We start from the raw sequence: 26478 nt of genomic DNA on the forward strand, positions 1-26478 counted from the left end.
GTGCAGCCATGACTCGATAGCGGTGAGCACTCTGCGTTGTGGCCACAGCAACCTCGCTTTGAATCCGAGTCACAGCAGCGCTTCTGCAGTGATCAAACTGTGCACAGACAGCACTCCAGAGGAGCCCATTCTATGCACAAGGGCTGGATCGCATCCAGAGCAGCAGTGAAAAGCAGAGGTGCTGTGAGGGACAGCAGGGACCAGCCCAGCCATCAGCAATGCCCTCACTAAGGATCCCCACCCGGGGACTGTGACCTCATTGCAGCATCCCCACAACCCGCAGCCCTCCTCTCCCAGTGCGGCTGTGCTGAGCTCTTTGCGATGGCTGTCAGCCACTACCTCGTGGATCTCTGCATTCTCGTGCTGCTGTTCTCGGTCTACAAGCTCACCGCTGCCCGACGCCAGCAGGTACGTGATCCCGCAGGGCTGGGGGTGTCGGGGCTGGACCCTCCGGGCGCCGGCCCCAGCTGAGTCCCCGTGCCGTGTTCTGTGCCCGCAGGATGGCCGTGGGAGATGGCGACGGTGGAGATGGCGGAGACGAGCGGCAGCGTCCGAGCTGAGTAAGTGCCCTGCAGAAGCAGCCCAGCGCCCCAAGGCTGTCAGCGCCCGGCCTCGAGGCCCGGCAGAGCTGAGCCCCTCCATGGCCACGGCTGAGACCCGCTCCTGATTTTGCAGGTGGTGAGAGGCGGGCGCACGGCCCCACGTGTCCCACGAGCCCAAACCCCGCCAGCACCCTCAGCGACCACCCCGTGACAGCAGGCGCAGGAGTCCCTTCCTCCCAACACGCGTGGAGGACACGTGCTCTGCCTGCCAACGTGTGCTCTGCCGCGCTGCCCCCAGCCTCTACCAGCACAGGCAGGGAGGTCTCAGCACTGCCGGCGTGCCTTCCTTTGAGCGCGCCGGTGGGCTCATGTGGGGACGGAGCCAGGGCCGGGAGCTGCGAGCGCACTGCAGCGCCTGTGCCCCGCTCCAAGCTGCAGCTGCAGCAGGAGGTGCGCAGCAAGATGGAGTTCCTCGCCGCCAGGAAGTTCCTTCAGATAAAGCTGAAGTGCCTCCCTCGGCTGGTGCTGTGCTCCATGGAAGCGCTCTCCTGCCCGCTGTGCTCCTGCAGGGCGCGCGGCCGACCCGTGCCTATGTACTTCCCCAGGCGGGAGAGCACCTTCCTGCCCGAGGAGCAGCGTGAGATGCTGGAGCTCCACATCCGCGCCACGAAGCTGCAGCACTGCAAGGAGCACCTGGGCAGGGAGCAGCCATCCCAGCGAGCCCACAAGTCCAGCACCTGGACCAACGTGGCCCACACGGCAGTGTGTGCTCAGCACCGTCACCATCGCCGTGGCTCCTATAGCCCCAATAAGGTGTGATGTCCAGGCTTTTGACTTGCCTGAATGAACAGGATGAATGAACTCACTGATTGAACAGGAATTGCCTTGAGACACAGACAGAACGCATTACAGTGTTAGCATTGATGAATAACATTACATATTATTTCTTGCTTTAGAACATAATAAAACATATTACAACAACAACAAAAAACGAGTGGAATAATTGGCTACAAGCACCAGAGGGATACGTGACCCTGCTACTGTGATCATAATGGATCCCTCTGGATCGTCTGTGGTTCTTAGTGAGCTCTCAACGTGCTGTCCTTGACAACAGGCTGTGTCCTCTCCCTGTAACTGAACGCATGTATGTACATGGGGCCGGCTGATATCCATCCCAGGGGACTGGGAGGGACAGCTGATGTGATGCTGAGCAGTCCTGCATCATATTTGAGATACTGTGGCTGTTGGATGAAATCCCCGGGCTCTGAAAAATGGGAACCATTATTCCCATGTTTAAGAAAGGGAGCCAGGATGACCCAGGGAACTAGAGGCTGGTGAGCCTCACCTCTGTGCCTGGAAAGATCAGGGATCAGATCCTCCTGTTTACCCCGTTAAGGCACATCTGAGACAAAGAGGTGATGGTTGACAGCCGGCATGGCTTCGCTGAGGACAGATCGTGCCTGACCAGTCTGGTGGCCTTCTATGATGGAGTGACGGCTTTGGTGCAAGGGTGATGGCTGTCATGTACATGGGCTTCTGCAAGGCCTTTGATGCTGTCCCTCACCACATCCCGCTCTCTCAATTGGAGATGTACGGGTCGGTAGGATGGACAGTTCGGTGGAGGAAGAAAGACTGAGGGAACTGGGCTGGTTTAGATCAGAGAAGGATGTGGGCAGCCTGGGCTGCTGGTTGGTGACCCTGCACACAGCAGGGGTTGGAGCTGGGTGATCTTGGAGGTGCTTTTGAAGCCAGGTCATTGCATTCGCTCTCAGAACCTCACATGGGAAGGGCTGCAGCGTCTGCCCTTCCACGGATCGCCAGAGTAACACTGGCAATGAGCAGCTCGATTCGTGCCCAGAGCTGTCTCAGCTCCTTCAGTCCATGGTGCTGCGGACTGGCGGCACGACGCCATTGCGAAGGAATCCGTTCATGTCCCTTCGGGCCACTTTGCACCCGCCCCGTTTCGCAGGGGATGCCGCCGTGATGGGGGGCAGCTGGGGGCGGCGCTGGGCTGCGGGATGGGCTGCTCGTAGCTCGCGGCTGGGCCGTGCCCGCAGGCGTAGGGGATGAGGGGGGTGAAAGGAAGGGAGGGGGTGTCCTTGAGGGGGTGTTGGGGGCTGCGAGGACCCGCGGGCGGCACGAAGCCCCGTCCGCACCCTCCCGGCTTTGCGGCTGCAACGACGGCGGGACTGCGCCCCTCGCTCCCTGCGGGCGGTCCTGGCAGCCGGCACTGCTGAGCTGACTCCTCTCCCCGGCCCTACAACCAGCCCACTAAGCTGGGTCGGAGCCTCCGCGCTCACGCAGGACCGCACGAGTCCCTGCCACGCGTTGGATGCCCCCCAGGATACGAGCACGAAGCCGTTTGCAGGTGGCGAGAGGCGGCCGTGTGGCCCCACGTGGCCCGAGAGCTGCAGTCCGAAGCCCACACACAGCCCAGCTGCGATCCCCGACGGCTGATGGAAACCCGAGGAACTCTGCCTGCTCCGGACATGTGCGGAGCTGCCAAGCCCGGGTGGCTCAAAAGGCCGCGAATAGAAGCAGCTGGTGGCTCAGTCTAGACGTGAAGGATACTTGTTAAGTGCTCTGTTGTCGTGCGGGGGGTGGGAGCTACGGGAGGGAGCTCGGAGATGCAGATAAGGGATGTTAGAAGCTGGGAGGAGTTCTGCCATCGCACAGCCAGAGAATGGTTTGGGTTGGAAGGGATGTCAAGGATCAGGAAGCTCCAACTCCCCTGCTGCACGTTGGGCCACCAGCCTCCATATCTAATGCTACACTAGGCTAACCTGGGCCCCATCCAGCCTGGCCTTGAACACCTCCAGGGATGAATGGGACACCCACAGCCTGTCTGGGCAGCTGTGCCCAGTATCCCTTTTGCTTTCTGAGCAGCAGGAGCACACTGCTGGCTCATGGTCTTTTACCCACAAGGACCCCCAGGTCCTTCTCTGCAAGGCTGCTCCCATGGATTGCTCCTCCAGGTCTCCATTTGTGCCTGGGATGCCCTCACAAGGGATCCCCACCCGGGGACTGTGACCTCATTGCAGCATCCCCACAACCCGCAGCCCTCCTCTCCCAGTGCGGCTGTGCTGAGCTCTTTGCAATGGCTGTCAGCCACTACCTCGTGGATCTCTGCATTCTCGTGCTGCTGTTCTCGGTCTACAAGCTCACCGCTGCCCGACGCCAGCAGGTACGTGACCCCGCAGGGCTGGGGGTGTCGGGGCTGGACCCTCCAGGCGCCGGCCCCAGCTGAGTCCCCGTGCCGTGTTCTGTGCCCGCAGGATGGCCGTGGGAGATGGCGACGGTGGAGATGGCGGAGACGAGCGGCAGCGTCCGAGCTGAGTAAGTGCCCTGCAGAAGCAGCCCAGCGCCCCAAGGCTGTCAGCGCCCGGCCTCGAGGCCCGGCAGAGCTGAGCCCCTCCATGGCCACGGCTGAGACCCGCTCCTGATTTTGCAGGTGGTGAGAGGCGGGCGCACGGCCCCACGTGTCCCACGAGCCCAAACCCCCCCAGCACCCTCAGCGACCACCCCGTGACAGCAGGCGCAGGAGTCCCTTCCTCCCAACACGCGTGGAGGACACGTGCTCTGCCTGCCAACGTGTGCTCTGCCGCGCTGCCCCCAGCCTCTACCAGCACAGGCAGGGAGGTCTCAGCACTGCCGGCGTGCCTTCCTTTGAGCGCGCCGGTGGGCTCATGTGGGGACGGAGCCAGGGCCGGGAGCTGCGAGCGCACTGCAGCGCCTGTGCCCCGCTCCAAGCTGCAGCTGCAGCAGGAGGTGCGCAGCAAGATGGAGTTCCTCGCCGCCAGGAAGTTCCTTCAGATAAAGCTGAAGTGCCTCCCTCGGCTGGTGCTGTGCTCCATGGAAGCGCTCTCCTGCCCGCTGTGCTCCTGCAGGGCGCGCGGCCGACCCGTGCCTATGTACTTCCCCAGGCGGGAGAGCACCTTCCTGCCCGAGGAGCAGCGTGAGATGCTGGAGCTCCACATCCGCGCCACGAAGCTGCAGCACTGCAAGGAGCACCTGGGCAGGGAGCAGCCATCCCAGCGAGCCGTGCTTGGGCAGGACAGCAGCAGGGCAGCCCTGAAGACCAACCGACAGGCCCAGAAGTCCAGCACCTGGACCAACGTGGCCCACACAGCATCGTGTGCTCAGCACCGTCACCATCGCCGTGGCTCCTATAGTCCCAATAAGGTGTGATGTCCAAGCTTTTGACTTGCCCGGGATGCACTGAATGAACAGGAATTGCCTTGGGAGAGCTACAGAATATATTACAGTGTTAGCATAGATCAGTAGCAATACTTACTTTGCTTGAAATCTAATAATAAATAAATAACATCAATACCAACATCATAAAACCAGTGCAATATTTGTTTATGCTTTTGTGATCCTAACGGACCAGAGCTGATGGATGTACCTGTGTTCTCCTGCAGTGCTCCTTCCCCACAGCCACCCCAGCAGCTCTCCCCTCCCTCTGCTCCATCCTTGTGGTGCCTCGCAGCGTGCAGCTGTGATCGTATAGTGGTCAGTACTCTGCGTTGTGGCCGCAGCAACCTCGGTTCGAATCCGAGTCACAGCAGTGGTTTTGCAGACACGGGGCTGTGCACAATGTATGCCTTGCAAATGAAGAGGAGGGAGCTGCAGCGAGGCTCTTTGCAAAGGCGGCCACATACGCTGTTTCTGAGATGAAATTGTTCCTCATACCCAGCCTGAAGCTCCGCTGGCACCACGTGAGGCTGCCACCTCTCCTATTGCTGCTACCTGGGAGCAGAGGCTGCCCGCAGAATCCTTATCCAGGAGAAAAGTGGTGTTGGAATCTGTGGGAAGGTTAAGAAGAGGTAGAAATGACCTTAAAGCTGTGCTGGGAGCTGGGAGCCTTGATGGCTCTGGGTAGTGCCATGCCCAGCTCTGTACGGGACCACCAGTCCCACGGGCTGCTGAGCACCTCTCCCAGAACAGCATCATCAGCACATTTGATTTTTCTTCTCCTTTCTTTTTCCAGAGAAGCTGCACAGAGCCAAGTTCAAGGAACTGCTGTTCTCTGCTTCTCTGAGAAGCCCTGCCCCTCCTCATCCCCTCCCACACTCCCTCTCATTGCCACCCCACGCGGGTGCCTCAGTTCACACTGACCCCAGCCACACCTTGCCCCCCCCCCCAGGTGTAGCTCTCAGTGTGGAAGCTGGGTGCTGTTGTGCTGCTTTCAGTCCGTGCCCCTCCTGACCTGGGATCAGACCCAGACTCAGCTCCCCTGCTGCCACGACCCCGATGTCCCCATGCCGTCCTGGGAGCTGCAGCGCACCCTGTGATGTGGTTGCAGGATCCAGCACCCCCCTCCTCCATGTGTCAGCATTCAGAGTTGGTCCCTCCAACTCAACCAGAAGCTTCTGCAGACCCAGAGCTTGCCATGCACGGGGCCCACAAAGCACACAGCTCCACACGAGCGCTTTGCACATGGATGTGTATTTTAATAAAAATAATTCTGTCGATATACAGCGGAACGTTGATTTCTTTGCCATATTTCCAGTATATTCTCATAGGCTTTTCTCAATTAAAACCCCCCACCCCCCCCGTTTTGTTGTGGTTTTTTTTATTTCAAGTTTTCATGCGAAGCATCAGGTAACTTAATTCACAAATACTACGCTTAGACTGAACCAATGTGCACAATGCGTGTGACCTCCACGGAGCCGACGTTTGTGCCACAGAGGAGGAAACCCTCCAACCCCGGGTCCTGCACAGACCTCCTTTCCCCATCTCCAGCCGAGCAGTTCATACCTGAGTTATGAGTTCACTGTGCTGCAGGCAGGTCTGTGCCTGGCACTGCTGGGTCCTGGCTGGAGAGCCACGGCATGGGAGCAGCCCAATGGAAGCCTTCACCAACATGATGCCCTTTGTAAGAGTGACCACGTTTCTATGCTGAACGTTTTCTTGCACATCCCAATTATCCTCAGATCCACCCCTGGCTTCTCCTTTTCTCCACATTGCTGCTCACAGAGGAAGGAAAGGGCCAAAACCCCACAGAGAGGAATCTGTGTATCAGAGCAGTCCCAGGATGCCCAAAGGGGATCTCAGATGCAAACAGAGGTTTGCGTGGACTCCAGGAATGTTTCTGTGAGTGCAAATCCCACCCTCCTGGAGATAAATAGGTGCTCCTGGAGCCAGGGGGGTGGTGTTCTCCAAGCCCAGGGAAGGGCAATGGGGAGCAGGTGGGGCTCCCTTTGGAGGAGGCTCTCAGCTGCTCCCTTCTCCTCTCCAGACCTGCCGTGACCGCCTATGCCTCACCAACAACACCCTCTGCAATGTGGTGTTACCAGAGTAACAAAGCACAGCAGCACCAACAAGGTTGATGCCCATGGAAAGAAATGGTAAATTCACCCCCCCCCCCCCACGGCTGCTTAAACCAGCTCTGGTTGTTGGCAGTTGTTCAAGGGAGTCTCAGAACCAAAGCTCAAGAATGGTGCCTTAATGAGACCATGGGACAGGTGAGGGCACAGCTGGAGGAAGGGCAGAAATGTCACAGTGAGAAACCAATCATCAAAACACGACCAAACAACAGAACCAGAAGGAATAACCGGGCGGACGGGGCTGTACACAACCACAAGAAGCAATGCTTGCAGAAGGGGCCGTTCTTGTGTTGGTCACCATCTGGGGTGTTCCGAAGGCCTCCCTCCCTCATTCACATCTGTTTCTCAGCAAAGCACGAGGCACTTGAAATGAGAAATCCCAAATCGCTTTTAAATATCACTTCTGAGCTTGTCTGAAGGCTCTGCTAATGTTGTAGCCGCACTCAAAGACCTCCATTCGACTCGCTTCCCTTTTTAGAATGACTGCAACGACCCAATCAACTCTCACTGATATCATAACAAGGCTCCAAAACGCAAACCACACAGGAACAACCACAAGAACTCAATGCCCAGAAGGCTTTTACATGTAAAATCAGGCTATGGGCTGCATGATGTACAACATTGGTGGCAGGAGGCAACTCGGCCCTGCCACCATCAGGGACAGTCAGCACGGCTTCGCTGGGAGCCCAAGGGTGATCCATGACAGAGGTTTGGCTAAAAGGAACTAAAAACTACCCCAAAAAGAAGGAACAGAAAACTCAGAAGGAGACAAAGACGGTGCTGCTGCACAGATGGAAGAGAAGTCTGACTGCAGCCAGACAGCAATGAGCCAAATGACGGCCAACAGCACAGGAATCCAAACGGGAGAGCCACCAGTGCCCCAAGGGAACACTTGGTCCCCTGCTCTGCCTTTATTTCAAACTGCAGCTTTCATTTCATGCTCCAGCAGCAAATCGTGGCACTGTTAGGTTGAAAGGGACCTTTTAAAGTCTATCCAGCCCCCAACCCTGTCATGGGCTGGGTGCCCCACCAGCTCAGGCTGCCCAGATCCCACCCATGGCCTTGGGCACCTCCAGGGATGGGGATGACTCCAAACCACATCCGCAAATGCAGCAAACTCTGAGAGCTCTCAGCTCATAGGCAGAGTTCTGACACCAACGTTCTTTCTCACACGGTACACCAGTTCAAAATGCACTTAGAAACACTTGCTGGCAGATGGTTTGAATACCAAAGCCTTAGCAGCACTTGGAGTCCCCGGACCACAGCAGTGACACATCAGTCTTACTTGGAGGTTACTCACCCACAGATCCTTGTTGGCCACTCTTGCACCTGGAACTAAAATCACCTTCTTAGTCCTCAAAGAAACATTGCCATTCCTTTCTAAATGGGTACAAAGATGGCACGGATCCTAACCTGCAACCTGATCTGCACCCTGCAAAGACGAGCACACTTCAAATCAGTAACCTCAAAACAACAGAACGTAGCAGTGATCGTTCAGTGAACACTATTGTGTAGAGTCTTAGTGGAGAAAAACAGGGATTTGGTGATGCAGCACAAAAACCAACAGCCCGACCAGGCAGCATCCACAGCTCTTCCTTACCATCACCTGCTCCCATCAGTACAGCAGGTGGCTTTGTGTTGCTTAGCCCTGTCCCTCCAGCTGCCCGTTTCTCAGGGGCTGTTTCTACTGTGTGGCCACTGACACAGGCAATGCCAAATCTTCTACTCACAGAGAGAGGAAAGACCGAGCTCCTTCAAGTCCAATTGCCATGGTTAGCATAGGACAGGACACACCTCACTGCGGGGATGTGGGAAGTGCACGGCTGGGCCCAAATCTCTGGGCAATAAATACATCAATGACTTTGTGGAGGTGGAAGAGACCTTTTTAATAAACAGGATTCAAATAAAATTAAAAAAAAATATATAATAATAATCCCTCTGAACTGCCACTGCAAGAAGAGTTCAGGTAACCAGCACGGATGATGTTGCATGTGCACGGATGGAGGAAGGAGGGAAGAAAAGAACAAGGTGTCACCGACTTCACGAGCTTCCTCCGTGTATCAGCAGAAACCAGCTCAGCAAAACTCTCCAGATTAAAATACTGGTGGATCCATGAGAAACAACTCAAATCAAAACAAAGAGAAATCCCTACGTTGGAAGGAGCTACATTAGAATAACCAGCGAAATACTGAGTGCCGCCGGAGTCGCAGCGGTGGCGGGGAGACGGGTCAGGTCTGCCAGTCACTCCTGGGTCAGGAATGGCCACGTGGTGAGGGAACAGATCCTTTCACAGGCAGTGTGTGTGTGCTAGAGGGGGTGTTGGTGGGAGCTCGGGCTACAGACGAGGTGGCGTTGTAGTGGCAGCAACGGAGGGTGAAGGGCAGCACTCGACGATGTCAGCTCCATCTTGCTCTGGTGGCTAGTGCAAATAGTCGTCTACTCTGGCAAAGGAACAGGAGCCCAAGCCCACACGAGCCATAAGTCGCAAACATTCCGAGGCCTGGCCCAGGGCAAGCATCAGTGGGGGCTGCTTTGGCAGGTTCTGAGACTCTGTGGGGGCAAAAGGAGAAATCTGTTTAGAAGAGGCACCATGGCCACCACAGACTGGCTCACCTGCAGGTCCCTCCTGGGCACCAGGACAAGCATCCCTGGCTCTGGAAGGAAGGAACCCCTGAGTTATGCTGGCTCTGCACTGCTGCTCCTGGGCATACCCCACAAACCTGCCCACCCACAGGGACACGACTCAACGGGGCCTTTTAGAAAGTGCTGCTTTCTCAAAGATGTCCATGGTAAGAAAATGGCAGTGTTGCTCCTTCTGCCTCTGCCAGAAAACCCTCCAAAGCGTGAGAGATCAGAGCATGGGAGAATAAGGAGAGGTGGGAGAAATGGGCTCTAAGGGGGAGGCAACTGCTCCCTCTCCTCCTTATGGGAATCCAAGCAGTAGTCTACAATCTAGACAAACTCACTCACTGGTCACCACTTTTTTGCAGTGCCATTTTTGCCAGGTCTGCAAGAGGGAAACCTCGGCTGCTGCAGTTAAGATGTGCATCGGAGGATGTCCAGACACTGCTTTTCATTCCTCTCTGGAGACATCCCTAAGAGCCTTACCTGGGCTCCCCAAGCACTGCTGCCCAAACAGTGGCTGGAACTGAGCCCCTTGATGCACACCTGGCCTCGCTGACTGTCAAGGAAAGGGACTCTCCTGAATCCCAATATTCCTTTACTCAGACAGGACAGGAACTCTCACAGGTTTGCCCATCAAGCGGTTCCTTCCCCAGCCTCCTTCCTAAACCTCCTTCTGGCACACTCAGTTCTCAGGTGAGCAGATCCACAAGGAGAAATGTCTGGGCACCACGAGCTGCTGTGTGCACAGCAGTGAAATAAGTGTTTCTGAGACAGAGGAGCTTTCCAGTGCACTGTATTTGGCCAGCTGTTGGATAGACTCATCTACCCAAGACAGGAGAGTGTCCTGTGAAGTTATCTGAGCAACAAGACAGTGTGTATAGGGCCCAATGACAGGATTATTGGGTCTACCTGGTGTGAAACAACTCCTTTCTTACAGATTGGTGGCAGGTTATAACCTTAGTATCTACCATGGGTCCTACTGTAGCTGGAGATGGCAGGATGGTCAGCAATGGAAGAGCAACTCACTGACTGCAAGTGCAAGACTTCCATCAGGGCAAGCTATTGCATTTCCTACACCAGGTTTAAGATAGGAGAATAAAGGACAAGCTGTTGGGCCAAAGATCATGCCTAAGAAGGCTGCTTGTGTCTGGAAGAGCAGCCATAAACACTCAGCTCTAAGGACACAGAGGACTTCTCATACCCGGATCCAGCCATGATCCATCCTGCTGACACAAAGGGCAAAGCTCATCAGAAAAAAAAGGAGGCTGGCTTGCTAGCTTAAGAGAACCAACATATAGCAGACCTCTGCACCAAGCAGGTCTTCACCAGTAACCCAGCCCTGATTCCAACCACAGGCTCCACACAGCCAGGTATCTGAGCTTCACCAAGCATACCACGCCACGGGAAACATGCAGAGACATATGTTCAAAGGGAATACAAAGCCTGCCTGCACTTAAGACTGCATGTTCAGTGTGGCTTTAAAGGTAAGAGGAATTGATGGCCCCCTCTGACTTAGAGCTAACACTGTGGGAACCTGCTGCATTTATGAGCTGCGGCAACAGAGCAACTGCATTCCCCATCAGAAAGCAGGATGGTGCCAGGTCAAAACTCTGTCAACCCAAACAGCACAGAAAACAGCCTTGCTAAGGCCAGCAAACTGATTAAGGTGTGTTCAGAACAAGAAAGAAGAGAAATGCAGCAGGGATATGTATCCAAAAGGTCTTGGCTCCTTGGTAAGCTGGGGAGGAAAGTCCTAAGGAGAATTCTTAGAAGCAGCACTGAGGAAGACTCAAGGAAGGGGGCCAAAACAAGGCCAGACTGGAAGCACCCATCCCCTGCAGCTTCACTCCCAGCTACAACCCTCCCCTGCATTAGAAGGAGAAGCAAAAGCTATGGACAAGTACATCCTAATTTCTCCTCACTCTCACAGGACAGCACCTGTGAGCAGGTATGTCCAGTGGATAGTGCTCACACAGGAACCAGGTCTTACCCAAAATAGCACTATTAAGAGCAGCACACACAGGTTCCCTCTGGATTGGGTCCAGCTGTTGACCAACAGGGCAGTTCCAAGGGTCCGAGTAAGCTAACAAGCTAAATGCATCCTGTGAGAGAGAACAGAGAGGTACAGTGAGGTGACGCACGGCTACAAACACACAGGAAAACTGCCCAGTCTGTTTGCTGGGGCATTTCTTGCCATCATCAATGTGACAGTTCCTGCCTTCTGAAAAGAAATGGCCTTTTTCTTCTTGGCAGCAAGGGACTGCACTGGGCCATCAAGGCAGTAGATTAAAGAGGGTGCTCTCTCCACTCTGTGCAGGAAGGCAGGGAGAAAGACCATGCAGTTACCCCTGGAACTTTATTCCTTCTCTCTTGTGCTGAGAACTGGGTTCACTGAGCTTCACCCTCCAACCCTCATGCAGACCCCCCCCCCTCATCCTCACCAGCTGCAGAAATGGGGAACACCCAGAGCCTTGCAAGGAAACCCACAACCCCAGCCCCAACCCAGAGAACTGCTGTGAGGCAGCATAAGGCCCAAGCTCACCTGAAGCATCTTTTTGTGCAGTGTGTTCTTCCCGTATTCTCTGCACAGCTGTTCACTCAGCATCTGCAGCTCCCGTCCAAACTGGATCATCCGCTCGGTGGCAGCATGGTTTCCTCCACAGAGCTGCCTCTGGGGACAGCTGTCTTCTAGAAGAAAGGCAGGGGAGAAGGAACAGTTGTCTCATTCCCCACCACCGCTCACTGCACGGCAGGCTGCCCACCCTTCCTTAGCCATAAATCCTTCCCCTTCAGGAGCAGTTAAATGCTGTTTATCCAAGCAGAAGCTTTTTCTGAGTCCTGCACTACAACAGTGGGCTGTGGTTTTTGCATAGGGTAACCCTGAATTCTGTTTAATGCTTGCAGACTACCTACAGATCAAGTCCTGTGATAAAAATCATGGGAACTTGCAACCCTGGCAGTTTGTAAGGTAGTCCACACACCACAGAAAACCTGGTCTAACAAACTCTGGTCTCAGTCAGAGATACCAAAACACCACCAACTTTCCAATGTTTGGTAGCTGTGAGATGCCAGTAATTGGAGGAATTCCCAGTTTCAGAGGTAATGTAGCTGATTCCTATCTCCGTCTGGGCTGAAGCACCCACAAGCAAGATAGTTCTAGCTGACCATACTGTGCCACAGATCCTTTGCAGCTGGGAATCAGTCTTTTAGTTCAGTTCATTTCTTCAGCTGTTAGAAGTTCCTGGGCTGCTCTGTGCTGGAATTCACAACCAGTGCTGAACAAACCTTTGACTCCTATTTCCTTCCCTGGCCCACAGTATCACCAGCACTGCTGCACAACTATGAAAAGTCAAAGCTAGTCTCAGTTCTGAGACAGATTTATTTCCCTGGTAAAACTGGTATCTTGAGAACTTCATTCACCAGGGCTGGGAAGGAAACCCCCATGATCCAACGGTTACTTTAACTCCTGATCTCAGCTCTTCCCATCTCCCATTGCCTCTCCTGCCCGAGGCCCTACCCATGCTGGATTCATCTGTCTGTAGGATCTCTTCGTGTTTGTAGGTGCCATTCATTATCCTGGTGGATGAATTTTCCAGGACTCCATTGGGGTAGTGCTCAGCCTCCATTTCCATCTCGCTGTCGCTGCAGTTAAAAGAAGAAAGGAAAGTCAGATGTTTACAAGTAGGGAAGAAATGAACAGTTCGGATGACAAACGATGCCCAACAACAGCCAGTTGACCACAATTAACTGCCAGTTAAACTACAGGAAGCGAGATGGTTTAATTCAGTGCAGTAAAAATCATTGCCAGCTTCTGAAGGCAACTGATGAAACAGGTTCCTGTTATGAAATGAACCTGCAACCTGAGCCAGAACAGGGAACTGGAACAGGTCTGTGTCTGCTGGGAACAGCAGTGACCTTGTAGATAGGAAGAGTTACTCTGTTGTTTAAAAAGAGCAGGACAGATGCTCTTCAGACAGAACACCGAGCCCTCTCCCACCACATCACCCTCCTCGGGGACCTACAAGGAAGAAAATGATACCTGGTTTCTTGGTTACTCGTACTACTGTGCTGCTGAGATTTGGTAGAATCTGTAGAATTGGACTCTGAGTAGTTCACAGATGAGGGGGAGGAGGAGGAGGAGGATGACGAAGATGAACTCAGCGTTGGGTATTTACTGTGGCTCTGTTTGCTTTTTGTGGACATGACTCCATTGCTACAGGTAGGACTATCTGCTCCTGAAGGTCAAGAAGGATGGGAAAAATGAGACTAGACTGACACTCTACTGGGAAAACACCAGTTTATCAAGTAGACCCCAAAGGAAGAAAGCAAAAGACCAAAGATCTTCACTATCCAGCAATATTAAACTCACGGGGTTTAGAGAAAGCACAAATGGATATGGAAAGAACCGAACTGTTCTTTCAAAAGGAGCCCTATTGGAAAGCAAGCAACATAAGGGAAAGGAGCAAAATGCACAGCAAGTAGCAGGTAATGCACAGTGCAGCAGCCTGCCTTTCATATTTGCTCCTTGCACTGGAAGACATAGGAAATGAAATAAAGCACCTACCGGTACTGTGAACGTGTGAGTTGCTGGATCCGTGTCTGGGACTTAAGCTGGGGGACCCAGGGTAACTGTCCTGGGATCTGGGGCTGCGTGCACTGAAACAACGGACTTCACTGTCTGTCCCGTTCACCATCTCCACGAACTGCCGACACCTGGTTTCATGGGAAGGAAGAAGAAAAGGCCGCGTGACAGCCAGCATGTTCTGCACTGCTGGCTCCTCACTTACTGCCTGCAGAAGCCTTAGGAATTAGACAGGAGTTGTTTATTTCCTTTGCACTGTTCCTTTATGGCATGCTTTCATCTCCACCACCTCCACAGGTAGTACAAAATTAGACCATGGATGGGTTTTTCACTACTAAAACTGCCAGTGAGAGTTCACCCTTTTACTCTGTAACTCAGAAACACTGGTGACCAATGGGACCTCAGGCAGAATTCAGACCAAGGTGTGCAGCCTCCCTGGATGACTGGGCAGCCCCTTATCTCCTTCAGCTTCACATTACGGCATTAGGGAGCAGAAAGCTGTTCATACTTACTTTAGCATGAAGAGCAGGTTGGGGTTATGTTCTAGGAGACCAGGGTACAGCTGCTGGGTGGCTTCTATAGCCTCTCCGACTCGGCCTGCTAATACTAGCTTCTGTATTCCTGAAAGTAAAAGGAAACCTGTTGACACACAGGGCAGGCCAACAAGAACAATTTCAGAGAGCAGCCTTAGGTACGTCACACAGCTCCCCACTACCTCCCCACACAAGGGCTGGGGAGAACTGGGGATGCTCATTATTACGGATTAGAATGAAGAAAAGTCTGTGTAAATGTGACAGAATCTGTTAGCAGCTCAGAAACACCCGGAGCATCTGAAAGATGAATTTGGTGCACCTGGGTGGAGTGCTCTGTGCCTTTACTCCTTTAGTCAGAGAAGCTTAGGCAGCAGTGGGAAAAACCAAGGACACAACAGCTGGACGGGAGCAAGGAGGGTGCTGGGGAAGCTAGGATTTGAGAGGGGAAGCCCCTGGGTCACCCCATGCTGCATCCTCTTGCTGGTTCTTCCTTGGAACTTAACCATGTGGCTGGCCACGAGACAAGCATGAATGAATGGGAGGCTTAAGCCACAGCAACACCAACAATGAATCACAGAACAGTCTGAGTTGAAAAGCACCTCCAAGATCACCCAGCTCCAACCCCTGCTGTGTGCACAGTCACCAACCAGCAGCCCAGGCTGCCCAGAGCCACATCCATCCTGGCCTTGAATGCCTGCAGGGATGGGGCATCCACAGCCTCCTTGGGCAACCTGTTCCAGTGCGTCACCACCCTCTGGGTGAAAAACTTCCTCCTAATACCCAACATAAACCTCCCCTGGCTCAGTTTAAAGCCATTCCCCCTTGTCCTATCACTGCCCACCCTCACAAACAGCCATTCCTACTCCTGTTTATCATTAGAAGGCCACAATGAGGTCTCTCCAAAGTCTTCTCGCAAAGCTAAACCAGCCCAGTCCCCTCAACCTTTCACCATAGGAGAGGTGCTCCAGCACTCTGATTTTATTAGTCCTTCTCTGAATCCATGCAGAGCAGCTGAAAGCACAGCCCAGCAATCCTCATTACCAGCGACAACTACAATAACAAGCTGAAACAACTCGGTCTGGCTCCTGCTTTTGTGTCTATTTGCTCGTTGTCATAGCTGACAGCTGAAGCCAACGATATGCTTCGCACACCGATCTGTGTAGCAATCTTCTTCATTCCCTTCTGTTCCTTCTACTTCCTTGCTCACAACTTACCACATCTTGCTGCTTTTGTTAGCTCTCCTCCTTGCCTCTGGCAGCGCTCACAGATGTCTCTGCCTTTTCTACCTTCTTCTCTTTTTGTTTTCCCACCTGTGCTCTCTTCACACCTTTATTTAAGCCCCAGCTGCAGAGCTCTGTATTCCTTCCCTCCGGGCTGCCTTGTCACCTGTGCTCACAAAGATCAGAGCAGGTTGTCTCGCACACTGGGAGACCCAAACCAGCAAGAGCACCAGCTGGGTGAGGGCCGCAAGGCCTGGGAAGCAGACAAACCCATCAGCACTAACCATACAAAGGCACTAATGGGCAGCAGCTCCCATTACTCTGAGCAAAGTATCCAAACCAATGGCATGCTGGCTCAGCATGTGTGATGTATGGAGGTGATGCACCTGATGTGTGATGGTCACGTGAGAAATGGTTCACAAAGGAAAGGGAAACACACAGGGCAGGGCACAGCCTGCATTCAGTGGGAGAATGCAGAAAAAGCACCAATGTTCTGTGAGCCTGTGGTCTGAGTCTGTGAATAGAATGGCTGAAAAAGCAAAAGTGCAGCAGGAGAAAGCTGCAAAGCCTTATTCTACAGGAGCCAAAAGGGCTTACATGCTAAGAGATGGACCACAGAGGAAAGTATTCAAGGCAGACAACAGAACACTAATTCTTACAACTGTAGAATCATAGAATCGTTTGAGCTGGAAGGGACCTCTGAAGGTCATCTAGTCCAACTGCCCTGCACTGAGCAGGGATACCTACAGCTCCATCTGGGACTATAACAGTGCCATTGTAAGGGATCTATGATGACCACTGAGTCCAACTGCATGACCACTTCAAGGCTAACCTAAAGATAACACATTAAGGCCACCATCCAACTGCCTCTCAAACACTGGCAGGCAAAGGGCAGCTCTCTAGGAAGTCTGTTTCTGTGCTTGACCACTGAATTTACCCAAATGAATGCAAAGGGACTGACAGACTCATTAACTCTGAGAGCTGTAGTTAAAATACATCGATATGTCCAGGTCCCTGTAACCATGCTAATAAAACTGCCTTGCTGCAAAAGAACGCACTGAAGAACCCAAATCCAAAGGAACCTCGGAAGCACAGTGACTTCAGTTCAGTGCAAGTCCTACGTGATGAGATTTATTCTCCACCAGTCTGGCACTACCTCTGTTCCAGATAGCAACGCTGCAGTCAAATAACGCAGCCAGAATGCCACATGTGACCACCCCATAGACTTACTTTGTCTGTTCTTTATTGAGGTCTGTTCCTCCTGGATTGCAGTGTCTGTGACCCTGGCGAAGGCAGTTGCTGTTGAACAGTACCCATGATGAACCAAATAGGAAGAAACCATACTAGAAAACAAGAGAACACAACTGGATGAAGAGGCATTGATAATGTGAATTAATCCCACTGTGGGAAAAAATCAATAGCAAAAATCAATAGAATAGAAGTTGTAATTTCAGTGAACAAACTCAGCTCAGCTCATTACCAAGGCCCTAACAAAAAAACAAAACTTCCAGCGTATACACAGTATTTATTTATGTAATTACTGCTGCCTAAAGGTCATCTGTAAGAGCTCACTACTATGTAAGTGCCATTGATGTCTCCAGGCCACACAAGGCACAGCTCCCTCTCTCTATACACACAGAAAATCCCAAACTCAGAGAAGCTTGTGGTTTTCAGGTAGACCTCAAGGAGCCCCAACATTCTGATCCTTTCTTTCTTTCCACTCTGGCCCTGAATTTACTATCGCTTATTTGGCCAGGAATTATTGGTAACTGGTAGTTGAATCCACTTGTGAACTGTAGACATTAAGGAAGGAAGATGTTAAACAGGACTTTGGCTTAGGATCTTTTCTTGCTCTTTCAGTTCTGAATCCAGCTGACTTATGTCCTGGCCTTTCTCCTATGATAGAATATTTATGGTTTCCTCTCCACTCCTCTTTACCCAGTGCATCACCTCAGCGTATATGTCATTATTACAAGCCTTCATTACAAGCTTTCACGTGCCTGAAAACTTCCCCAATATCTTTTAAGTTTTAAGCAGCAACAGTCTACACAGGAAAGGCTATTAAACAACGGAATAGAAAATAAAACAACACGTGTTAGATTTGAGCAAAGCACAACTTTTGCCATAAGAAAGCAGAAACAGGCACGTAAGAGAACACAAGAAGCTGAAGAGCAGAACAATGACTTACTTCTGCAGCATGGCTTGCCACTCGCCCAGCCTGTCTCCTATGGGAAACCGCTTAATGGTGCTCTGAATCTTGGCTCGCCACTCCCTCATGTAGTCCTCGATGTCAAACACAAATGGCTGCTGCCCAAAGTTGGCATCCACTATCTCCCCTGGAGTCTGGAGGCCCACCGTAGGGTACAGGTTTGACTGGGAAGGAGAATGAAACATGCATTAAACTCAGCTTTCTCTTACCGGTTCTGGTTACGTGGTTTGGTAAACCAAAGAGCTGCTCTTTCAAATGAAACACATAAGAGAACAAGAAGGGGAACAGGCCTTTTACAGGTATATCTCAAGGAACCTCATGACTTACTCTGCAGTTATTAGAAGTTACTGCATAAAACCAGAGCAACAGGTTTAACCTCAAACAGCAAAACTAAGTGCCTTCCATTGTTTCCAATGAAATCCCTTAATCCCTGACAAGAACAGCTATCAGGGTATTTTACACCTCTGGTGATAAGGAAAAGGATGGTAGAGGAGCTCTGAGGTGAGGGTCCCCATCCCTGGAGGTGTCCCAGAGCTGTGGGGATGTGGCACTGAGGGACGTGGGCAGTGGGCACAGCAGGTTGTGGTGTCTTGTTCATGGTTGAGCCTACGTCAGGTGTCAGGAAGGTAAAAACATCAACATAGCTGCAGACTCTTCCACTACCAAAAGGGAGGTGATAAAAAGATGAAAACAGATTCTTCTCAGAGGTGCTCAGTGAAATGTCCAGAGGTACAAGTTGCAGCCTGGGAAGTTCTGATGGTACATACAGAATACACTTTTCCTTTTGAGGATGAATAAGGACTGGAATAGGTTTCCAGAGAGACAACAACATCTCTGTTCTTGGGGATCTTCAGAACTTAACTGGGTGCAGTACTGCACAACCTGCTCTAGCTGCGAAAACAGCCCTGCAGAGAGCAGGGGTTAGGCATGATGATTAGGAGTTGGACTTGAAGATCCTTACAGGTCCCTTCCAACTCGGGATATTTTGTGATTCAATGACCTTTGGAAGTTCCTTCAAGCCTAAATTCTTCTAAGATTCCATTATTTTGTGGGACGTGGTGTCAAGATGGTGAAGGGGCAGCCATATAGATGAGCTCAGATGAACACTCTCAGTATTATGTCATGGAGGAGCAAAGGAATAACATCAGCCCCAATAACAACAAGGATCTACTGCAGGAGTGCAACTCCCTGACAACAAACAAGCTGTCAAGACCTGGAAGGAACCCTTCTCATTTTGGTGACCCTCCCAGCCCCTCCTGTGGGATTACACACAGCCAGACACCAGATCACCTCAGATCTCTCTTCTATGTGGAGTCCCACACTTGGTTCCTCAGTGGTTTTCCAACCTTCTCCTCCCTTTGTGCCCCTGCAGTCCCACTCTGGGTCCTTCCACATTCTTCTTTTGGCACATTTGCACTCTCACCACACACGGCTGCTTTGCCAAGCAGGACTAACCTGATAAGGGCTTGTGTAAATAAACAGAGCCAGGCATAAGTACTGATTCATAGAGGGGAAACTCCCTCTGTGGGATCTCCACTTCCATTTGCAAGCAGTGACTCCTGTATTAACTTCAGCCTGTTTTCCACCTACACACACTTGACCAAATGTAAACACTCTTCAAGGGGAACTGAAATTCGGAACAAGCTGAAGCAATTACGCTTCACTGTGTGTCAGAATTATCCCAAGAAAACATGAGTTTCAATTACAAGTCCCCATTTCAGCTTCCTGCTATGGCAAATATGGTGCCTTCCTCACTTGTCTCTGACAGGGGAACTTTGCAACACACACTTTCAAGGCCACAGTCACCAAACTGGTAGCGTGTACCTTCATTTCTTGTGTAGTCTCATTGAAATGTCAACACAATCACCCTAAAGGTGACTGAAACTCAAGAGGTAGAAAAGCAATGGGGCTTAACCAGCCCACCTTACGCTCCTGCCTGGAACACAATGTTGTAATAAATGAAAGATATAACTTGCAAGCTGTATCAACTTCCTATTTCCTACTACTGCAAGATTTCTCTAGCAATAGTTGCACTGAGTAAATCAAAAGCCTAACATGGCTTTTGGATCTCCTTCCTCAGGAGGGGCAGCAGACTTAACTCTCTGGGAGAGCAACCAAGAAGCAATGGACTGAGAGAGCAAAAAGGGCCAGAATTATACCCTACTATGGAATACACAGATGTGTGCAAGAGAGAGGAAAGAAGGAAATAACTGCAGGAGATCAAGGGGAGACTGAGGAACAGCAGGACAGAGGGATGGCAAGAAAGGAAAAAGCTGGGAATAACATCACTGGGCATCTCTGTGCTCTCTGATGGCAGAACACAAGACCAGCAAGTGACTTTGCACATACACTCCCCACACTGGATGCTGCCTTTGGAAAACAGTGACCCATAACAAAGTCTGAATCCAGGCTTTAATTCCAGGAGAAGGAGTGACATATTCTTCGAGGTGGTGAGGGAACAGAGGAGGTGTGTGAACAGCCCACATCCCAGCCACGGGACTATGAAGTTTCAGTTTCTGCACCATTCGGCGCTGTGTTTTACTGCTTGTTTTTTAACAGGGCATGAGAAGAACAAGGTTATCATTTCAAAAATCACATCCCCATCCTCTTCCCCCTCCCTTCTGTTTGCAATCTCAGTTAAAACACTGAAAAGAGGCGTACTTACTGGGAGGTCCGTGAAGGCTATACCTGTGGGGGCAAAAATATTACAATTAAAAAGATAAAAGATATTTTCCCTGCTTGACAACATCCCTACCATGCTACAAAATGTTACTACATCTCAATCAGCCCCACCTCTGACCCTCACTTTCACCACTTGTCACACTGAGAAGATCCTTCCCTCTCCAACTGCTCCTCTGGAGAAGGTGAACCTAGAGAAAGGTCCTAAAGAGCCTCAACCTTTTGGAAACCTCTCCTTAAAAGATACTTTTCCAAATAGTAGCTCCTCTTTGCTTTGCTTCTCCCTCTGTTACTCTGAAGGAGGTGCTTTTCCAGGCACACTCTGTGTATAGATCTGGAGCTTTACTATCAGTAAAGCTTTGGGTTGGTCTGTAGCTGCTTCTCCTTACCAGTCAGAGACAGGAATGAATATCCCAATGCTTCCCATTACAGCTGAGGAATGTTTTTGCCACTGGACCAAGCAGCAGCCAGGGACAACTGAGAAACACTGTGCAAAGAACAGCTTCATCCTCCACGATGCTGTCACAGTTCCAAATACAAGCAATGGAGAAAACGTGTGTGGTTTCCCATTTTGTTCACTTTGACATATGGAAAGAGAGAGAGAGCAAAACCTGCTAGAAATCACAGCTAGTCGTAGCAGGATCCATTTCTGCTCTAACTCACATCCCACTTTAGCCATCCCTTCTTTGCTGCACTGAAAAGCCTGTGTCAAAGCAAGAGGACACCATTCTCTGATGTTAATGTTATGGCTGTTTTATGGGGAGATTTCAGGTAGTCAAACAGTAAAAGAAAAGCTGCAATGAATCAAAGAATCATGGAATGGTTGAGTTGGAAGAGACCTCAGCACCCACCCAGTCCCAACTCCTGCCATAGGCTGCCTGCCCCCACCAGCTCAGGCTGCTCATCCATAGCCTGGGGCACCTCCAGAGATGGGGCACCCACAGCTCTCTGGGCAGTGTTACCAGATGAGCCTGAAATAGCCAGTTAAACCAAGTTTGGGAGGCAACATAGGAAACAACCACCATTTGAAACAGCACGGATCCAAAATCAAATGCTCAGAAAAAGAAAACAAACAACAACAACAAAAAAAACAACTGGATTTTGATTACATAGCCAATAATGCTTAATTAGCATCATGGCAATCTGTCTCATCTATCATGTTGTCTACTTATTCTTTGCACATTGGGCATGTCCTGCCCTAAATCTATTTCCCACACGCTCCCCACCACAGGCATAAGCTTCACACTTTGCTTCTACCCTTAGACAAGAACGAGGCTTATCTCCTCTTTGGAAGCCTTCCTTTGCCCTCCAGCATCTCATCCACCACACGGGCAAACACACAACTTGTGAGTGGACGGCAGCGTGGGTGGGAATTTGGCTGGATTGTCAGCAATGAAGGGTCAGTAGCACAAAGTCCAAGTGCTGTCCTGCAGAGATGGACGTTAGGGTCAATGCAGTTTAACATCTTCACTAACGACCTGGATGATGGGAGGGTATGCACTGCTCTCAGAAGGCTCGTGGACCAGGAGCATGGACAGCATGATGGAGGACACTGTGCTCTTCAGGCTGCAGAAAGGATCCAGCACAGAATTCTTCTGTTGGCATTGAGTCCAGCAGAGGCCAACAAGAAGCGAGGCAAAGGGAAAAGGGGTTGTTTGGTCTAAAACATTAGGGGAGACGCTCATTACTGCCTCCAACTACCTAACAGGAGGGTACAGAAAAGACAGTCAGACTTTGAGAAAAGTTGCTTAATAACAGGAGATGGGGGGGGGGAAAAAAAGAAGACAAGTATCAAGATCTGGGGATCTCCATTCCTGGAGACAGTAAAGTTGGACACATTTCTCAATAAGCTGACATAGCTGGCCCTGCATTCAGCAGGGAGGTGAATGCATGACCTCCAGAGATCCCTCACAATGTAAATCGCTCTACGGTTCTGCAAATAAATTTATTACACTGCCTTTAAATTAAGGCATTTTTATGTTTAACGCCCTCTATTATGAAACTAAGACTAATAAAACATTTTAAACCTACAGATCTAGATCTGTTGCACAAACATATCTGAACCTGTACTGCTACATACCACCATCCAACAAAGTCAACAGCAGAAACAGAAGAACCACAGCTCTAACTAGGCAGCTGAATTTGCACTCTCCAGTGTCTCCAAAGCCTGGATCCAATGTGAAATACATGAGAAATGTAAAGATGTAAGAACCGGACAGCTCAAGAGGTCACGAAGCAAGAGTTGGTGAGTGAGAAGCCTCTTCTATAGGTCCATAGTGGCAAGCTGATGGAAAGGCCTTCACTTTAAACAAATAGTCAGTGCTGGGGGGGCGGGGTGAAACACCTTCACCTGCTGTGCTGTGGACTGTAATAAGTGCCAACGTATTCAGCAAGATGGGCACCTTAAAGACTAGATTATGAAATATCAGCCTGTGAAATACTGCCTTAAGTTGTTGAGGAAAAGCATTATAGTGCTCAACTCGGGTAAAACTATTCCTACAGAGAAACCAGGCAAAATGGGTAACTTGGTCTCCCAAGAACCTGCATTCGAATTCAGGTGGGACATTTTCTATGCCAGTGCTTCAGAGGGTTGCATGCTGTTTCTATAGCCTTGTTGGTCCATTTACCTCGGGTTGCTGTCTAAGTTGTGGATTTGAAACACTCCCTGAGCAAACTTGTCCACTTAATCACAGAAACCTACAGCAGTGGCATTCCCTAATCACAGCCTACATCCAAGACCATCTGCTTAACGGCTAGAGCCCCAAGGTTCTCACTCTTCTCCTAATTCACCCTCACCACACTCCTAGCCCTGTCACATCATCTTTTTGCACTGCCAGGACCCTGCTCAGAACTTGTCCAAAGCATTTAATTATAGCAGAAGACACTGCAGACATTTTCCAGAACAGATAATTCAGACTACATACGATGTCAAACAGTTCTCATATGGTGACTCCAAGCAAAGTTCAAGACTTAGCTCCAACCAAAACATCCAGAAACTGTGATGGCCAAGAGTTCCTACACAGTGGTCCTGATGGATCTGATTACATGAAAAAGTATGGAGACAATGGGAGATCACAGCTATTTAACAGGAGAAAAGTGTAAGGAAAACAAGGGAGGCGTGTATCTAAACAACAGACAAAAAGGAGTCATGATGAAGAGAGAATACGATGAAGGGAGAAAATATTACATCTAAGGCAAGACGAAGCTATGGTGTGTTCACTGAAAGTGAGACAAATTAAGATGCCCAAAGGCTGGGCTGTGAAACCTGCTGCCAAGTTAACTGCCATCAAAAAGGGGCTCATCAGTCTCATGAATATTCTCCTATCTGCTGCAGCATTACGCAGTGACCTCATTCCCTACAAGGAGAGAGATTCAGCCTCAGCAGCTGGAGCCTTCACATCAAGGAATGCCAACAGAAAGCACATTCATCCCCTTCCTGATAAACCTCTGCAAAACACACAGCAAAACATCCCAGTCACTTTTGTGGGGGTCAGGACAACAACTGATGACCTGCTGCTCCCCAGTACTTCAATCACTGCTGACCACATCAGCCCTCCTCGCTGAATGCAACCATTAGAGAATGCCACAGCCTCTGACTGACACTGTTAGATGTTGCTTTCACACCTCTACTTGTCTTCACAGTACAGAACTGCTCACGGATTGAGTTAAATTTAGAATAATACAGCTAATGATCGGTCTTGTTAGGTAGGAAACCAGAAGTCTTCACCAGAAGCAGCAGAGCATCACACATGGTTTGGCCAATAAAGAGTTACTTCAAAAACAGAAGTAAAATCATATTCCTAAAGAAACATCCTCAATTCTGAGCAACAATTCGGGAGGGTTATCAGAGAAGTTTTATCTTCCACCAGGGGCTGCAGACCTCCATGTGTTGCAAAGCATCTTCTGGGAAGCCACGTGCCTCACTTCTAGGCAACCATCCCCTAAAAACCAACAGACAGTGGGAACGAAACCAGAGGAAAACTGAAAACCATTTTTCCAAAGAAGTTCTGTCTGCATGAGCACCAGGGCCTTCTGAATCTGCCTCATGGAACAGACCCTTCCTGAGACAGAGGAGAAGCAGCTCCATACTGCAGATCCATCTCTCTGCTACCACAACACAGCCTGCTACCTTTGCAGCATCGCAGACTGGAGGCTGGCAGACACTTCTGGAGGCCATCTGATCCAACCCTCTGCTCCAGCAGGGCCACCCAGAGCTGTGCCCAGGACCACGTCCAGGTGACTTTTGAAGATGTCCAGAGACTCAATTTTGGGCAGCCTGTGCCAGTGCTTAGACACCTATATAGCACAGCTGTTCGCTGGGCTCTCTGCTGTAGCTCCATCTCTCTCATGTATTGGGAAGCCTTGTATTTTTCTTACCAAGAACTCACCAGAAATTGTCCACATTACAGGCACATACTGCACTCCAGACCCGCTTCTTCCTTCAGCCCTGCCACTCACTCAAACAACTGCTCTGATAACTCTTTTAATTGGGTATTTTTCTACCAGCTTCTTCACTGTGATTCAGCAAAGTGCAACTGACACAGCAAGGAGAAGCAAAGGAAAGGGATGCTTGCCCCCTATTTACTGCATAGCTTATAGAAAAATTGACCAGAGTTTATCCAGGTTGGAGAACACGTCATCCAAGGGAAAGATAGTTCAGGTGAGAACAGACACAACCTTTTTATTTAGACAGGTGAGATACAATAGATGCCTGGAAAACACCTGTGAGATACTCCTTTGGCCAAAACCCTTAAGTCCTTTGCTTTAGGAGAACTACTATAATGACTGAAATAAAGCAAATTGTGGGTCAGTGTTTACGTCAGGCTGCTTATACTGAGCTAACATCTATGTTTGGGAATACTTGGAACAACGTGTTCAGCTTACGAATGGACAAGTTCCTTTAAAAAGCAATGATGCTGGTAACTGTGGTTTTGTAGCTACTTGAACAATATACTAAGCTTCCCACTTCTTTACTTCCCCATTGCCCTGCCATTAGCTTTCTTATCTAATCTGCCACGCAAAAGCAGAAGAAAGGAGCAGAATGTGGGGACCCAATCCCAACCTACTGAAACTGAGCAGTACAGAAACCATTTTAGCTGTTGGAAGTATTTATGTCTTGAAGCCAACTTACAATCCTGACTGCTGCTGAGTGCTCTTTCTCTCTCCCTTGTTTCTTGACACTTACCCACAAATGTGGAACAGGAGACAGAACACGTGAAACTTACTACAAGCAAACAGCAGCTGAGCACCTTCCTGTTGAGAACAACTTTCTTTACTCACCTAAACTGTGGCCATTTTTTGTGTAGAAGCAGGTATTGTTGATGAGGTTGACACAGCAACCGATGACATCTCCAGTTGTGAATGTAGGGCCATAGGGCTGTCCTGTCCCCGAGGAACAGAAGGAGTGCCCATCATCACCGTGGTACCCATAAGAATGTTTGTCCCATCCTGAAGAAAGACAGAAGAGCAGGTCAACAGTGAAGGCATATCAACAGTACAGGACACCATTTTTTACATTTAGAAATGCTCAGTATAACTGATAGCTGCTGTGTTTTAAATTGATACGGCTTGACACGCACTGTGCCAAACTGAAGCAGAAGCACAAGAAGGGGCTCTGACCATCTCCTGGCCTTACGCAACCTACAAGAGAGAAGGCAACAGAGGACCAGAGAACCTGCTTAAATGTGGAGCAGTATTTGGTAAATGGACTACAGAAGAACTGAAACAACACTCAGCTGGAATCAGTAACTGAATCATAG

General features: G+C 50.5%; 1 protein-coding gene and 1 non-coding gene across 3 annotated transcripts in view; one reads left to right on the forward strand and one right to left on the reverse strand.

The window, feature by feature from the left end:
• Window positions 1-5037: 5037 nt before the first annotated feature.
• Window positions 5038-5109, forward strand: TRNAH-GUG (transfer RNA histidin (anticodon GUG)). Its single transcript has one exon. It is a non-coding gene; the product is annotated as a tRNA-His (tRNA).
• An 868-nt stretch (window positions 5110-5977) lies between these two features.
• Window positions 5978-26478, reverse strand: part of RANBP10 (RAN binding protein 10) — a 52954-nt gene continuing 32453 nt past the window's right edge. Inside the window, exons 4-14 of one of the 2 annotated variants that reach the window (XM_072346680.1) lie at window positions 26000-26167; window positions 20706-20728; window positions 18020-18204; window positions 17062-17174; window positions 14591-14699; window positions 14061-14209; window positions 13536-13731; window positions 13014-13138; window positions 12039-12184; window positions 11487-11598; window positions 5978-9421 (exon numbers count right to left, since the gene is read on the reverse strand). In XM_072346680.1, the coding sequence (XP_072202781.1) occupies window positions 9291-9421; window positions 11487-11598; window positions 12039-12184; window positions 13014-13138; window positions 13536-13731; window positions 14061-14209; window positions 14591-14699; window positions 17062-17174; window positions 18020-18204; window positions 20706-20728; window positions 26000-26167 (1457 nt within the window). In that variant the 3' untranslated portion in view covers window positions 5978-9290. The remainder of the gene's footprint in view (window positions 9422-11486; window positions 11599-12038; window positions 12185-13013; window positions 13139-13535; window positions 13732-14060; window positions 14210-14590; window positions 14700-17061; window positions 17175-18019; window positions 18205-20705; window positions 20729-25999; window positions 26168-26478) is intronic. The other variant, XM_072346679.1, reaches the window with a different exon arrangement.

The sequence above is a fragment of the Excalfactoria chinensis genome, chromosome 11, assembly GCF_039878825.1.
Source record: "Excalfactoria chinensis isolate bCotChi1 chromosome 11, bCotChi1.hap2, whole genome shotgun sequence".
In the NCBI taxonomy this organism is placed as follows: Eukaryota; Metazoa; Chordata; class Aves; order Galliformes; family Phasianidae; genus Excalfactoria; species Excalfactoria chinensis.